This window comes from Trachurus japonicus, chromosome 5, assembly GCF_045865225.1.
Source record: "Trachurus japonicus isolate A0001 chromosome 5, Traja_1.0".
NCBI classification, from domain to species: domain Eukaryota; kingdom Metazoa; phylum Chordata; class Actinopteri; order Carangiformes; family Carangidae; genus Trachurus; species Trachurus japonicus.
The window spans coordinates 36827044-36842641 of record NC_140911.1 but is presented as its reverse complement, the minus strand read 5'-3'; the positions used below and the strand labels follow the sequence as shown (position 1 = coordinate 36842641).

At 41.8% G+C, this 15598-nt stretch overlaps 1 protein-coding gene across 4 annotated transcripts in view; it reads left to right on the top strand.

Moving 5' to 3' along the window:
- ephb2b (eph receptor B2b) overlaps positions 1-15598 on the top strand; it is a 120836-nt gene that overhangs the window by 91866 nt on the left and 13372 nt on the right. For all 4 annotated transcript variants that reach the window (XM_085777781.1, XM_085777778.1, XM_085777779.1 and 1 more), the window contains exons 6-7: positions 13069-13193; positions 14520-14682. In XM_085777781.1, coding sequence (XP_085633907.1) covers positions 13069-13193; positions 14520-14682 — 288 coding nt within the window. The remainder of the gene's footprint in view (positions 1-13068; positions 13194-14519; positions 14683-15598) is intronic.

Sequence of the window (15598 nt, the reverse complement as noted above, 5' to 3'; positions counted from 1 at the left end):
CACTGGTGTGGTGGGTTAATGAGGGCCTGTGAGTGCAGTTAAGCGTTGTAATGAGGCCCCTGCCCTATGCCGTCTCACTGGGCCACAATAGTCTTCCACCCCAACCCTTGGCTACTCTGCTTCCCCTGCCGAGGGGTCCTGGCGGAAATTGGGGGGCTCCGCGCCCTCTCGAATGAAGTGCCAGTCACTTTGGATTAGGCAGCGAGAGCTCCCGTCAGATGGAGCTGTGAAAAGAACTCAACTCTTGCCTGCCCCCACTCCACCCTCCCACTTTCTTCCATCACCCTGCAAAACCAGGCTCGCTCCTGGGACACAGGATTGCAGTTTTGCGGTGCTATGCTAAAGGGCTGGGGTCACAGGGACCAGGAGCCCATAATTGCATCTGGTTTGTGAGGCTTGGAGGTTACATAAACATCATGTCACCCCTAATTACCTCAGGCAACTCTGCACCCCCCCCCTCCTTGCCTCTTACACTGAGAGTAAGAGCCTAAGATGAAGAAAAACAAAAACCAGTTTGAAATTTTGTGTACAGATACATGTCAACTTGTGCTGTCTCAGAGACGCTCAATGAAAACAGCAAATAAACAAGTAAAGTGGAAGTGAGCGGTGCAAACGTGGGTCGCTCTGCTCAGCTCCAGTATGACTTGTTGGTGTGAAGGGCAGCGTGGAGGGGGTTGGATGGGATGGGGGTGGTAGTGGTGTGAGATGGGAGCAAAACTTCTCACTCTCCATACCCAATCAAGCACCCACCACACTCTATTACCCACAGGGCTTAACCTCCCACTCTGTAGGTGGTTGGCGACAGTTCCTCTGTGATAAAGGACGTGATTGCCCTGGAAAATGCGGCGCTTGATTACACACTGTAATGCCTGACAAAAGAAGATGCTGTGCTGAATGGCATTTGAGCTCATTTTATAAGCATATGACTAATTCCCCCAAACTTGCATTGTGTAATACACAAACGCCTTCAAATGCACCTCCAAGCCTTTTTGATAATAATGAGTCACAAGTAAGCCATTTACTTGGGGCTCTACTTTGTCTATAACATGATGCTCTTTGCGTGACATTAACTGAGCGGAGGACGTGAGACAGAGTTGCCGTCCGTCCGGGGCCGAGGGGGAAAACCACGGGGTTTGTGTGATACAGTGATTTAACAGGATGGAACAGGTGAGAGAGTGGTAACCAGACCAGTCTCACACATAGAAGGCCTGCAGTCACACCACAGCTAGAGTGAGGGCTGATATAAATGTACTGTATTGATGTCTTGTCTCACTTTGACACCCACTAAACTGGATAATGTAGTATATTTTCGGTCATTTTCACATGAAAATGCTCCCAAATAAATTGGGTTCTGCTAACATATGCCAAAAGATACAATGCCCAACTGACATAAGAAAGGACTAACATAAGAGCTCTATGTTTCTGTGTTCTGCTTTTAAAGATTTACATCTTAAGTAGGACTGAATGAGCCTCAGGCTCAGTGCCACAGACGGGGTGATAGACAGGCAGCCCTATGGTTTTAAAACTGAAACTTTAGCCGTATAATGGAGTTATTGGCTGCATTTTAAAAATGTTTATGTAGGTTCTTCTGAGAAAAGGTTACTTCTATCTCTTTTGCATCAACCGTGTCAGTTCAGAGTTTCAGTCAACCAGTTAATTTCAATCAGATTATAATACAGATACAGAATCCAATGTATGGTGTTTCACAGAGTTATGATCCAGTCAGTATACTGAAGGTTAAAATGTCTGATAAAGCACCTCATAATTTGTCATTTTGTTGACTTCTGCTTGTCATGCTGGCTCCTGTACTTTATGTTCACAACTTTACCAATACTATTTCCTTCCACTCACCACAGATGGATTCCTCCAGGCAGATTTTAGTGTGACTACGGCTTCATGTTTTTTTTTGGTGCAGATCATCTGCCCAGTCAGTGAGATTTAAAACAGGTCTGCATCATTTCTTTAAAGTTAGTGCCCTCCTGAGAGTGCATGTGGGTTTTAGTCTTGCTCACCCTGTGGTAAACTGATCAATCATGCTTTATAGTAGCTGGAGAGTAGAAGGCATTGAGCTATGAAGGTTTAGCTCTTAACATATTTTTCTCTCATTTTAATTTACGTTTCCCTGGGTTTTTGGTTTTGCCTCTCTGTTATTAATGTTTTTGTAAATAAACTGGACCTTTTTTGCATGTTTTCAATCCCTATTTTCTTACCCTTTTTATGATGGAGCAGCCTTGCAAGTATTTTTCGGTTTAGAAATAACTAGAGTGAAGTAGTGGTTATACCCCTCACTGTGAGACATGCTCGAAGAAGACACTTAAGTATTGCATCATCGTCGTTATGCACATTTACCATTTAGACAGACACTTATTTTTCCACCTCCTTCCCCTCTTTCTCTCTATCCCCTTACCTCAGTTGCCCCGCCGTCATTACTGTGTGACGTGAAAATTGTTGCTGAAGCCACATTTCCACCGTGAAGTTTGATCAAATGTTACTGACAGCTGAGAGGCAGTACGTCATTTAGACTTAATAGACTTCACAGCACTACATCCTGTCATTCTGTCTTCACATGTCTGGATAGACAGGCCGGGAACACACACAGTATATAGTAGATGTATATGTATGTATGCACACACGTCAGCATGTGTTTGACTTCAGGTGAGTCCATACAAGCCTGTGTTTAAGCTGTCAGTAACATTTGAATGGCATGGTTCTGATTAAAGCGAGGCTGGGGTGGAAATTATAGTCATCGCCACATGTTCTTCATGTGTGTGTACAGTATGAAGCCAGTGGAGTCTTTTATATCTCACAAACTAACGAATGTCTCCTCATCGTATACAGATGAAGCTGCTGCTTTAAATTATGAAGACACAATCAAGTAATAGCTAACCAATAATGTGACTGCCAGTTATTTGCTAGCTTACTGTAGAGCCGCTGTGCTGTATCATCACATTCACTGCATAGAAGACAGATTATCTCCTACCTGAATGCAAACTATCTGCATTCAGCAATGCACAACAGATAAATGAGATCCCCATATACCCAGTTCGTATATAGCTCATATTGGGTTCTTCTATAGTGGCTGGATATATTAGATTCCAGAGGACATATTTGTTTAGGCATTTCATTAACTCAAGGTGAGCCCTGGCGTCTGCTGCTAATGCTATCGAGAAGGAGAGAGACTGAATTGGTTTCTTATCAGGTGTGCTGGCTGATTGTGGAAGTGAAGCACATCACGCAGAAGGAGAGGGTGTAATCGGGCGCAGCCTATTCATACGGTCTGGGCAAGATTTATGACTTAATTAATGTCCAAATTGCCCAGGTCTACTGTAACCAGGCTACCAGAAGACTGTTGCTCCACTGGGCCGTGGTGTGAAAAGCACTGGTGCTGAGCCAGGTGGGACTGCCAGGATGTGTCCATGCACAAGCCAGCCACTACTCCACTGTTGACTTTAGGACAATGACACCAGTTAAAATAGGTACAGATTCAGTGGCTCATTCATGGCAACCACATGGCTGTCTGGTTGAGTATGCCTTCATCTCATAGAGAGCCATTTTATATATCGATGTGACCCTCTATGTAAAAGAGCTAGTGCAGAGCTGGCTCTCACACAAAGCTGTCCTTGTGTACTTTACTGCACTGCAGGATTTTTTTCCTTATAGTTTATTAAATAGTATCTGTTACACTTCTTTATGCAGGTGCAGCTGTGACCAAGAAATCCACTTAAAATGAATAATGCTTGAGTCATTAGCAAGTTATAGATGATTATAGGCTAGCTAAATATAATTTGTACCTGTAGTGCACAATCACTAATTGAGGCTGTTGAAAAAAAATACACGAGGGATGGAGATGTGGACCGAGAGATAAATAGGCTGATGGACAGAAAGTCAGACAGGGACCACCAGTATACATGAGCGGTGTGACAGTGACAGAAGGTGTTAAGAAGGGCACATATGGTGGGTGCCAGTGTAGGTCAGCCAGGCAGACAGACAGGAGGCCTCAGCGTGCACCTGGAGCTCAGCACTGACAGAGTCCTGAGAGAGAGCTGCTCTGGTAGTCAGCCAGCCAACCACACACATAACCACATTCATGCTACTGCTGATACGGCGCAACCTGCTTACAAAGAAGCCTCCAGATAAGCAATATTGCAGAGAGAGTGCGATAAGCTCAGCGATAAAGTGTGTGGTAAGTAGCTTGGAGGGTTGACAGTCAGGGTTTATCAGATGACTTTAAATAACCTGTGTATGCAATATGAATTGAATTAGAACTCCCCAGAGAAGAATTAGCACACGGATTGTCAAAATTAGTTAACTAATTGATCTTTGTTCATAAATCATTCAGTAGTAGTGTTTTTTTTTTCTTCTTCTCCTGTACATTGTTGTGGATCCTCTTAAAGGAGAATTCCGGTCATTTTTCCGGTCATTTTTTTGGTGACCATCAGGAAAACGATTTAGGGGTCCTAAATCGTTTTCCTGATGGTCACCCAGTGTTGGGGGGAGCTAAGAACGTGACTAAAATTGATGCAGGCAAACCAGAGTTACATCATGGCTAGACGGCGCTATAGGGATAGTGACACCGCTAACCTATGGGGGCAATTCTTTCAACCACAGCAAACACTCGGGTCGAGCAGTGCAGTGGTAATGTCAAAAATGTCTCTGACCGTTTATTTTAGTAAAGAAATCATCACAACAAGGAAAAAGTGTTTATTTCTGTGGCGGGGAGAGCAGGCGCTCTGTGATCGGATAGTAATGTCTTTCCAGGACGTTTCAGGCTGTCTGAGGCGAGTGACTACATGCAAAAACACAAAGTTTATACTGTTTATACTGTAAACTATATGAGTTCAGTGGTGTCTCTAAGGATTCCAGTCATGTACCATAGATATTTGATTGTTTTTTGAGTGTTTGTTGTGGTTGAAAGAATTGCCCCCATAGGTTAGCGTTGTTGCTATCCCTAGCACTGGGTAGCCATGGTGTAACTCCGGTTTGCCTGCATCAGTTTTAGTCGTGTTTTTTGCTCCCCCCAACACTGGGTGACCATCGAGAAAACAATTTAGGGGTCAAAAATGACCGGCATTCTCCTTTAAGGACGTGGTGTTCAGGTTGAAGTCTGTACAGGGGAGAGAGTAATAGAGTATGCACATCGCCTGCATATAAATCTAGGTTAAAAGGCCATGATCTCTTGGCTCAGTGGGCTGTAAAAATGGAGCATAATGTGAATATACAATTAATTATTGTTGAGTGCATTAGCTGTATACTGAAATGTCTGAATAATTGACCATGTTTTAATGCAGCCATTTATTTACTCTTTACCATCCAAGAGCATGATGATGATGATGATAATTAAAAAAAGAGATAATAAATAAAGGTGATATTGCAAAAAGGGGTCACAGCCCAATAAGCAATGGGGTTTTGAATTTATTCGCTTTTCTATAAAACTTATGGAGTTAACTTCACTAATTAAGGAAATGGATTTGTGATAAACACAATGGCACTCCCCTCTCTGCCTCTTTTAGCTGCCTCTTTTCTCTCCTTTTTCTTTGCCAAACACCCAACCAAACACCACTCTGTAGTTCAAATTCCTGTGGTGACATATAGACTTAGTATTCCTTTTAAGGCAGTTGAAAAACAGAGATGTCATTGTCTGAGCGACTGTCTTGCCACTGTCTGGAGTTTCTGGTTTGAACCCGACGTGCCGCTTCTCCCCCTTCCACCTCCCTGCTCCTACTCAGATGTCACTAATACCTCTCATTTTTAATGTAGCCTCAATTCATCCGCATACTGCTCATGCGATCTGCATCCTCCATCATCCTCTCCAAGGTTTTATGTGTAAATTGGGGTCAGGAACTTTATAAGCGGAGATGATCTTTTATAATCCTTGCTATTGTGTGTGACACTCGATGCAGCAACCTCATACTGTGTAGATAAGCATGATTTCAGCGTTAAGCCAGAAGTCATTGCTGTGTATTGAAACAGAACTGGAGCAGATGTGCTACATGCAATTTCCACATTGTCCATGTTGTAAAACTGCACTGGCAGGGTTTCTCTGAGAAGGCTTTTTTTTGTTGAATGTAAATCAGCATGAATCAAAGCATTGCTTAAAATAACAGTGAAATAATGGGCATGTGGTCCCACATTGCTCAGGAGGTCCAGAATGTGCAGAACACACATGAACTGTGCCTTGCAAATGTATTTTGTAGTTGCACATATTTCTGTTAATTAGGCCATGTTGACCCACGCAACTTCTTTTTGGAGCAATTCCGCTCAGTTCTGCTCAGGTCAGCAGTGTACTCTGTTTGCACTAGCAGCGAACCTATCAACTCGATAAAACAAAAATATTTTTGCCTATTTGACCGAATCGGAGAAAAAGAAAGCTGCAGCCCACATTTGCCTCTCCAGCATTGTCGGATATTGACATGCATTCTGTGGTTTGTGAGTTTTTCTCCCAGCAGATGCCAGTTTGGAAGTTGTTTAAATGCAGAAAAGCAGCTTGCTGATTAAACAGAGTTCAGTTTCCCCCAGAGCCGCGTGAGTCGAAACCCTCATTCCACATCCCTGCGGCCGACAGCTCAGACATTGCTTCTGTTTAGTCCAAATTGGCCTTGTGGGACTAAATGACTACAGTGGATCTGGGTTTTTCTGTAGAATAAAGTTTTGAAATCTAACTAAAATTATTTACAAAATATGTACCATATAGCAACAGAAATGTATAGATGTTTGTGTACATTGCAGATATTACATACTGTATACATCCTTTTAAGGTGCAATTATTATTTTTTAATTTGATTGTTTCTTAAGCATATTTTGTGTTAAAATAGTTTGTAATTTGATTCATCAAAAGGATACTAATACATAGTTATAATAATATAATATAATAATAATATTTTTTTTTTTTTAAAACTATTTCCATCATTGTTGGTGTGTTTTCATAAGAAGAACCAGCTGACAAAAGAATATCACTGAAACAACAGAAGAACAATTTGTCCTTATATCACTTTCACTGTTCTGACTGTGCAAGAATGATTCAAAGTGCATTCAAAGTCCTGTACCGAGGATCGTCGTCAGCACCACCCACCAAGAGAGAATCTCTAAAGAACTGTACTTTCCTGTAGTTGTCCGAGGAATTGTCTCTCATTTCCTCCGCCGCATTGTCTCCTCACATACTTATCTGGGTTGCATCTCCTCCATCTGCAGATTTGCCAGGCTGGCTTAGATTTAAACCCTAACCCCTGTAAGCATCTGAAAACTCTTCAAGCCCGTGAAGTACCTATTTTAGAATTAGCTTATGGTGTGTATATGTGTGTATTATAGTCCCCAATCTTTTCCAGTACAGATGGTTTAAAGCTTGATGAACTGAAATCTCACTTTTGTAGCTTTACTACACTGGAAAGTCTTTATAGATGTAAAACCCACAATCCTTTGCAGCTGGGGAAACAGGGCAGGCTGCCAGTGCGCTAAAAGTACATGCAAATATGGGCCTCTCCCTTTAAGACGGCTCGATGCGTCGCTCATAAATGGACGGCAGTCGGCAGAGAGTGCAGCAGTGGCAGCCTGTTTGGGAGGCTTCCTGGTAGAGGACCAGCTGTTTTAGGTCCTCTGGGAGAGATTGCGCTGTGGGGAAACTGATTTTTACAATGAAAAGGAAAAGGGATTTACGAGCCCTGACCTGTTCTCGCTGCCTCCCCCATCATCCCCAAATCATAGCACTGCTCTCTGCACCAGAACATTCAATCAAATCAGAGCCACATGGTTGTAGACACATTTGGATGTTAGAAAGATGCAGATAAAAGACCCTAAACATTTACTTTCTCAGAAGCATGAGTCATGTGACAGCGCATGTTAGAGATTTCTTTTCCTATTTTCCACATTATGTTGCTTGTAAAGACAGAACCATAGCAAAAAAGTATCAAATCATGAAGTGGCGTTGTCTCCCGCTGTCAATAAAACAAGTCAGCTGCAGGAAATAAAAGCCATTATTTTGATTGCTTTTATTTTCCCACTCCCTGACACATCTCTATAACGTTACTATGGGTGCTATCAGCTCCTGAAGTAGCCTACCTAAAGCCCTCGATGCTGCCTTCAGTCCACAGTGGTCTTTCTTCACCAGCCTTGCTTAATAAAAAAAAAAAAGCCCAACAATAATGGGGGGCAAACATTAGGAATCATGCATTAAAAGCAAGGACACACTTAAAGAGAGAGTGGAAAAGCCCCCCAAAAGAGTGCAGTATAATAAAAGATACTAGAGATATAAATTAATGAGACTGAATGAAAGCAAAGCCTCCTTTGTGTATGTGTGTGTGTGTGTGTGTGTGTGTGTGTGTGTGTGTGTGTTACTAAAAGCATGGCCCATAAAATCGGCTTGGATTTAAATGAGTGGAAATTTCCCCAGTAAACTCCATCTTTAATTGATTAGAGGAGCCACTAGGTGTTCAAACATAACAGCGAAGCATCTATTAGAGATACTGAGCAAAACAGAGCCTTTGTATTCTGTATGGTTGGGTCCAGGCCAAGGCCTCATGCTAGAATAGACTCCAAAGCGCTGTCTTTAATATCAGCTCCCAGGCTGAGTAATAATGTGGGGTCTGAAACCTAATTCTTTAACAACAGCTGGGGCCTCCCATCCTCTTTCAATTATGGGATATACAACGTTGAATGTTACAATCAGCCTCCTCCCACAGGCCTAGAAAACTCACAGTTCGATTTGTTTGTCACTCTGAGAGATTTGTAGGAATTCTTTGAGTGAACACATTCATGATTGATCTGTTGTTAACTGAAGTGGTGGGAAAAAGGAAGCTCCGACATGATAAACTGCATCAGTGAAATTTAACACATTAACCGTAATGATCATCATTACTGACGCACTTCAAGCTTTCTTAGGTTTTGACACGAGGAATGAAAGATATTTTATCTTCTGGGATTATCATCAGCTCCACTGGCGGCTGAGACTCCACTGTCTGCTCTCTCACTCCGTCTGTGGTCCATGAGAAACTCATAAAATACTCCTGTGAGAGACTTATTCATCAAGGCCATTTATCTTTCCAATTCATCCATCTAATTTAATTACATAAACTTACAATCCCTGTCTTTGTCATTATATCCGCTTCATTAGTTTTAAGAACATGAATAGAGCATTCATTGAAGAAAAACCTATAAATAAAGCATCCAGTGAAAGTGGAGCTCACCCACTTTGAAGAAATTGATCTGACTTGACATGGTTTGCGATGAGTTGGCTTTGCAGTGTGTGCGGAAGACTGGGAAACTTTCTTACATCTTTGTTTTTAATTTCTAATCGCCTTAAATGGGGTGCAATCCACATGATTTAGAAATAATTATTGTAACAACAAAGAAAATGTCTTGAAAAAACTAAAACATGTATTTAGTGGCGTAACTAAAGTGAATGATGTTGACACAATGAAAACCAAATATTTACTCAACCTTTTAAATTACAGATTAAGTTGGAAGAGGGGGAAAAAAAACCTAGGTACACTTGAAGATTTGGAGCACAATGGAGACTTGTAGATTTGGAGTACATAAATTAGATGTACGAAAATGGTTTTCATATGTGGACCAGTGCTGTAGGCCTCGCTGCAGTGAAACGTTGACTTGGCATACCACCACATTCCACAGTCAATTGGTGGAACGTCAGCTTAGTTCGAAATGCGTGCACTGAATTAACTTGAAATTCACAACACAGCTGGATTGCTATTTTCTCTACTAGCTAAATTTTTCAACACTTTTTTCACGTTTTTTTTTTTGGTTTATTTTTACCTTGCTCTGTAAAAGTGGCGTCTTCTTTTAATTCAATCTCTGTCTGTTTTCGGTGGCACCACTCCCTTATCAGCTTCTTCTGGATCCTCAGACATGGCGGCTGCCACCCCGCTGTCTGGAAGTTGTCCTTTAGCAGCAGAAAACCACAGTGTTCTCCTCTAACAGCTTTTTCATGTTGGCATGTGTCCATCCCCTGTACATGAATACATGAGCTGCCTTTGTTTCTCTGGGCCTGTATCAGGTTACTAGGCATGGCTGTGCTGTGTGTTTAATGGAAATGCTATGCAGGAAAAGGCCATGTGGCAGTCTTGAATATATGTACATCCGTAATGGGATACTCGTGAGTTCCCCTTAGAGTAACTGTTTGCCTTATTAGGCTGTCGTCTTGTGACTGCAAACAAACTAGTGAGTACAGTGAGATGGAGGAGGAGATTCCTTGGACCGGTGTCCTGACTGGGTACTGTATATATTATGGGATCCCACCTCCGGCTCCAGGAAAGAGGCATGATGTATGTGCGCTGCAGAGTCACAGGCCATCACGGTGTAAGTGCTTTGCTGAGATGAAATACAGAACATCTATTTATTATCCGCTGGCAGCAGCACATGAGGACACACTCAGCCCCTTGACCATCACAGCTTATATGAGACATCATAATTTGTAGCCTCAGATGGACGCTTCTGTTCAGGTCAAAGGACACGCGAGGCTTAGCTGATTAGCTGATGAGAACGAGTGAGGTTATAAAAGAGACTTTTTATCATAGGCTGGAAGTCACAGTGGTCACTTCCACACTATATTTCCTCTCCAGTATCGACAGAGATGTGCTTACCTGATAATCACTTGGAAGAATGTCTTTAGACACTACAGGTGAATAGGGTAACATTTTTAAATAACAGATATCACCATGAAACTTCCCAAGTTTATCAATTACATTAAGACAAATATTTTTTGTATTACAAGTTTTGTCAAGTTTTAGGCAATATCTAATGAAATATGCGCTAGAACCGAAATCTGGAAAATGGATAAAGCCACTTTCAAAATTCTTGTTTTATTTTGTTGACATATTAGAGTCAGAAGTTTTTACAGAGGGGATTTTGGATATCTCTTTTTATCACTTTACAAATGAGAAAATACTGTCACCAGCCCTAAAAAAAAATCAAATTTCGCCCTGTTTTTAGGAATAAAATGTTTTATAAATCAGGCTTTGGATGATATATCAACAATCCCCTCTGTAAAAACCTTCAGAATATAGACAGGAATAAAACTGGAAGGTTTGGTGTCTCTAAGTGCTGCTGAAGTGGAGAGTCCTCAGAGTCTGAGGAAAAACTCATTTTGAGAAAACGTCCTTTAAAGACTTAGTACTGTAAAATTCCATAGATTGTAAATGTAAATTGTACTTTAACGATTGATTTACAATGATACCTGACATGACATGGGTCAGACAACAAGCACAGCACAGTATGTCACAGTAGCTGGTGAATTTAGGAGAAATCTATTGACGAAAGAGACAAAATGAAGTAAAATAACCACCTTAATGTGGATTTTCTACCATTTCTTTCAACTTTTCTGAAAGAATACATGCCAAGGAAGAAAAATAGGCCAAAATCTCAAAATTGATCAGTGCATGAAAAAAACACAGTTTTTGCCTGTAGTGTCTGGCCTTACGTGAAGTGTGGATCAACAGATAAATCACGTAGGAGACGTAGAAACCACACACATGCAGCCTCTTAGATTATAGAGGCGTGGCACTTGTAGTTTTCCAGTCAGTGGATTTTCCTTAGAGAACGCGTGCCGGTGGAGAGACTTGTGTCTTTATTGCCGGGACTCCAGGGAGCCACTGAGCTGCCGGCTGAGGGCTGCGTGTGTGTGCAGCACGGGCCTGTAGGGGATGAGCGTGGGGCTTGGTGTCCATAAATCTTGGCCAGCACCCCTCCTTCTCTGACTCTCCAACCCACCCCTACCCTTTCAAACACACAGAGGCTTCTCTTAGCTTTACACTCACCCAACAGCACCCTGAACTAATCTTAATGGTTGTTGGAGGACTTGAGGTGATCACGCCCCCCCCTCCTCCTCCCCTGACCTTCTGGTTGTGCTAAAAAAGAGTGTAGAGAGTTGTAGGTCACTGGGTTGTACAAGAGGCCACCCATGATGTAACAAGTCTACAACTGAGTTTGAGCTCATTATTTCAATAATGTGACGCAGTTTGAAAACTCAATTACAAGGACCTTGTTTTAACCAACTGCATCACCAGTAAAAAATAATGCAATAATAATTGCAAAAGGTTTCAGCAAAACTAATGGAGAACAGTCATCTTTTGCAACTAAATGGCTTTGTAAGATGAATCAGTTGAAGGAATATACTGTATTTGACAAATTATGGACACTTCACATCACAGCCAACAAAGTCTCCAATTCATTTTATTTATTTGTACAGTAGTTGATCATTTGTCTTTGAGAGAGCGTTTGTGGTGAAGTTGTATTATCCATGCATCATTCTGCCACTGCTTACTCACTGATTAAGTCCAATCTACAAGGCAAACAGGCTGGAAAAAGTCATCAGTTAATTTGTCTGTTAATTAATCTAAAAAGATGGCTGTTCATTAGCAGCTGTTTTCCAGTCGCCTCTTCAACCTTAAAAGATTAACAGAGTTTTCCAAGCAAAAGAAAAAGTCGATGACATTGACACTGTTACTTCGGGGAAAAGAGTGAGAGCCATGAAGTAATTGTTTTGTAGAGCAACTGGTCTACAAAAATAGGGTTAACATGCAAAGTGAAGAATGAAAACCCATGCTCTGTTCCTCTAAGCTGTTATCAACAAGGACATACTGTTGGAGCTAAATTGAATTAGAAAATACAGGACAAAGAAGCTTGTGTGTGTGGCTCTTGTGAGACATGCTTTTTGTTTACTTTAGTTTATGTGGCCAAGAGATGCGATTGGTTAATACATAATGGTCTGCTGTTATGTTTAAGTGATTTATTTGCAGGAGCAGGTATCTGCAGTGTGACAAGCACAAGTTTAGTTACATGCAAATCACAGTTGAGTTTTGGGAAGTCCCCGCCAGGCCGCTGATGTGGTTGAGTCTCTGTTGTGACTTGCCAACCTGCAGCGCACGTAGAGCCGTGAGACTCTCTAAAAGGAGACTGCAGTATATTACATAAATTTTATAGCGTTACGTCTTACACCTTTGTGGAACCCGGCGTTTGGCCGTGGGATTAAAGATGCTATAAATTTCTCAGTACGTGACTGCGAAGGTGCTGGTGAGTTATTTGCAGCCTCATCCTTAACACACTGTCTTTGTCTCTTCACAGCTCCATCCACTGTGTCGATAATGCACCAGGTCAGCCGCTCTGTGGACAGCATCACCCTCTCCTGGTCCCAGCCCGACCAGCCTAATGGAGTCATTCTGGACTATGAACTACAGTATTATGAAAAGGTACCATCGAAGCCTTCGGTAATCCATATCAACATCAGTTCCATTTCCTTTCCTCCTGTAGCAGCTAAATAAACCATGAGCTCCAGGTAAAAAACAACTCTTTTGTTTAGTCGCACGTTTAAATCCAGAATATCTCCTCACGCTCGTTTGCATAACGGCACATCCTAGGAGGCATGTTGACGGAGCTTCTGAACATTGCTTAGAACTTATGCGTGTTCTCTTTCAATTACAATCACGGTCAGTCACTGGGAAAGGAAACCACGCTCAGCTCTGCAGTAGGGCCACTGGGGATTGATGCACAGAGACTTGCGGTTGAAACAATGCTGCACTGACGGCTGTAAAAATAGTAGTCAAGGGGGCAAGCTCCTCCGAATCAGCATACTTTCTCACAAGAAAACTTTGCAGTCATACATGTGCATCGATTCAGACCATTCAAAACCGATCACTTAAACGCGTACAACCGCCGAGAGACAAGACCCAATCACACGCATGTATAGTACACGTGTGTACACTCGCACACATACACTGCATTTGTTGAGCTTTCATCCACACACTCAGCCGTTGAATATAATTCCCTTTACTGACACTGTTGGAGAGAGCTGTCAAAACAATTGTCCCGGCCCCTGCTGTGGCTCAGAAGTGTTGGCTGAGCGGTGGGTTGAAGGGAGCAGCTAAAAGAGTCTCAGTCTCTGTTCTCAGACCTGTCAGCATTCTGGAGAGGAGTATGGCACAGAGGCACGGCTCTGATCATCAGAAGGCACAGCTCAGAAAAAGCTGCCTGACCTGAAACTGCCACCAAATGTACCTTCCTTACTGGTGGATGTCTGCCTCTCTAAGTTCTGCTGCTTTATCAAACATTATGCTTTTTGTGGTATCAAGTTATTCAGATTAGCTCTATTGTGGTTACTGTAGATGTCTGTTCAAATCAGTATAGAGATTGATGTTTTTCTGCTCTTGATACAGTATGTTAAAAGAAGAACAAGCTTTCATTGTAACTAAACTGTATATTCTGTTTGGCACAGCATATTTACGATATTACTGTATTCATCTCTAAATAGTTCTTAGTCATACTCAGTTTATCATTTTAATTGCATAAAAGTAGAAAACAAACCACATCCCATTGTCGAAGTCAGAATTCTGAACTTGTGTTGAATTCATTTTTGGTCTCAAAGTAACTGTACTAAGAGTCAGTACTGTGCTGACAAGGTCGTATCATTTGTCCTAGTATGTAATTTATTCATGTGGCATTTCATAATTGTTAGTCTTTGCAATTGGACTGTAATTACTTATGTTCACAAATCGAACATGTTGTTTTTCCTCTCTTAGGACCAATCAGAATATAACTCCACTACGATCAGGAGCCAGACCAACACAGTGGTCGTCCGTGGCCTCAAGCCAGGAAGCATCTATGTGTTCCAGGTCCGGGCGCGCACCGTGGCCGGGTTTGGACGCTACAGTGGCAAACTGTACTTCCAGACCATGACGGAGGGTGAGAATTCAGCCAATGTTCACCAAAGCACGCATATGCTGTTATCACCTCTCATGCGTGGCCTATCCACACACCATGTAGTATGGTATGGATTCAGACAGACAGCTGTGGCAATGAAAGGGAATCATGTTGTGGAGTAAACAATAAGTACTCCAAAACTGGATTACTCTCTAGTCAATCTTTATTTTCATGTCTCTTTCGGTACTTGGAAACATCCTTCAAAGAATGCTGGTATAATTACTCCATTATTCTTATTTAGACATATAACAATGCTTTCTTCTATGTGGTACACAGTGGGAAAGTATTAAAGTCAGATTTTTTTTGAAAAACAAAATGTATTAAGTTTCATATTACCCTCTTCCATAGTACGGAAATCACCTTTTAGACCAAAGGTATGTTTTTGCCATTTGCCACCATAAGCCTTTAAGTTGGATGAGGCCGAAGCTGTCTTATCTTTGGACAATGACACAACTCAGAGGAGAAGGAACATTCAGTAAACATCAGTCATGTAGGTTAATGTTAGAGCCAAGGCCTGGGTTTTCCCCTCTGAACATCTCATTTCCTTCAGCCTGCTGTGCCCAGGGCCATCATTAGCCCGAACTCTCGCACAAACATCCCTGATGCTGCCACACGCACAGATCCCAGCAGTATGGTTTCATCCAACTGACTCATAACTGTAAACATTGAGTAACCTGGAGGATATATAAGGCTCAGTGTTACTGTCCTTTCTTTTTTTTCACCAAAAATATCCTTTTTATGAAATAAATAAATAATAGAAGAAGGAAGAACTGTTCAAAGTGATTCGCACCCATATTTTATGTCCCCATACACTCAATAGTTATGTTTTCTGCTGCAAGGAGACACTGATTACCATCGCGTATAAAGCTGACAGTGTATCTACAGTGTGTGATGGGCA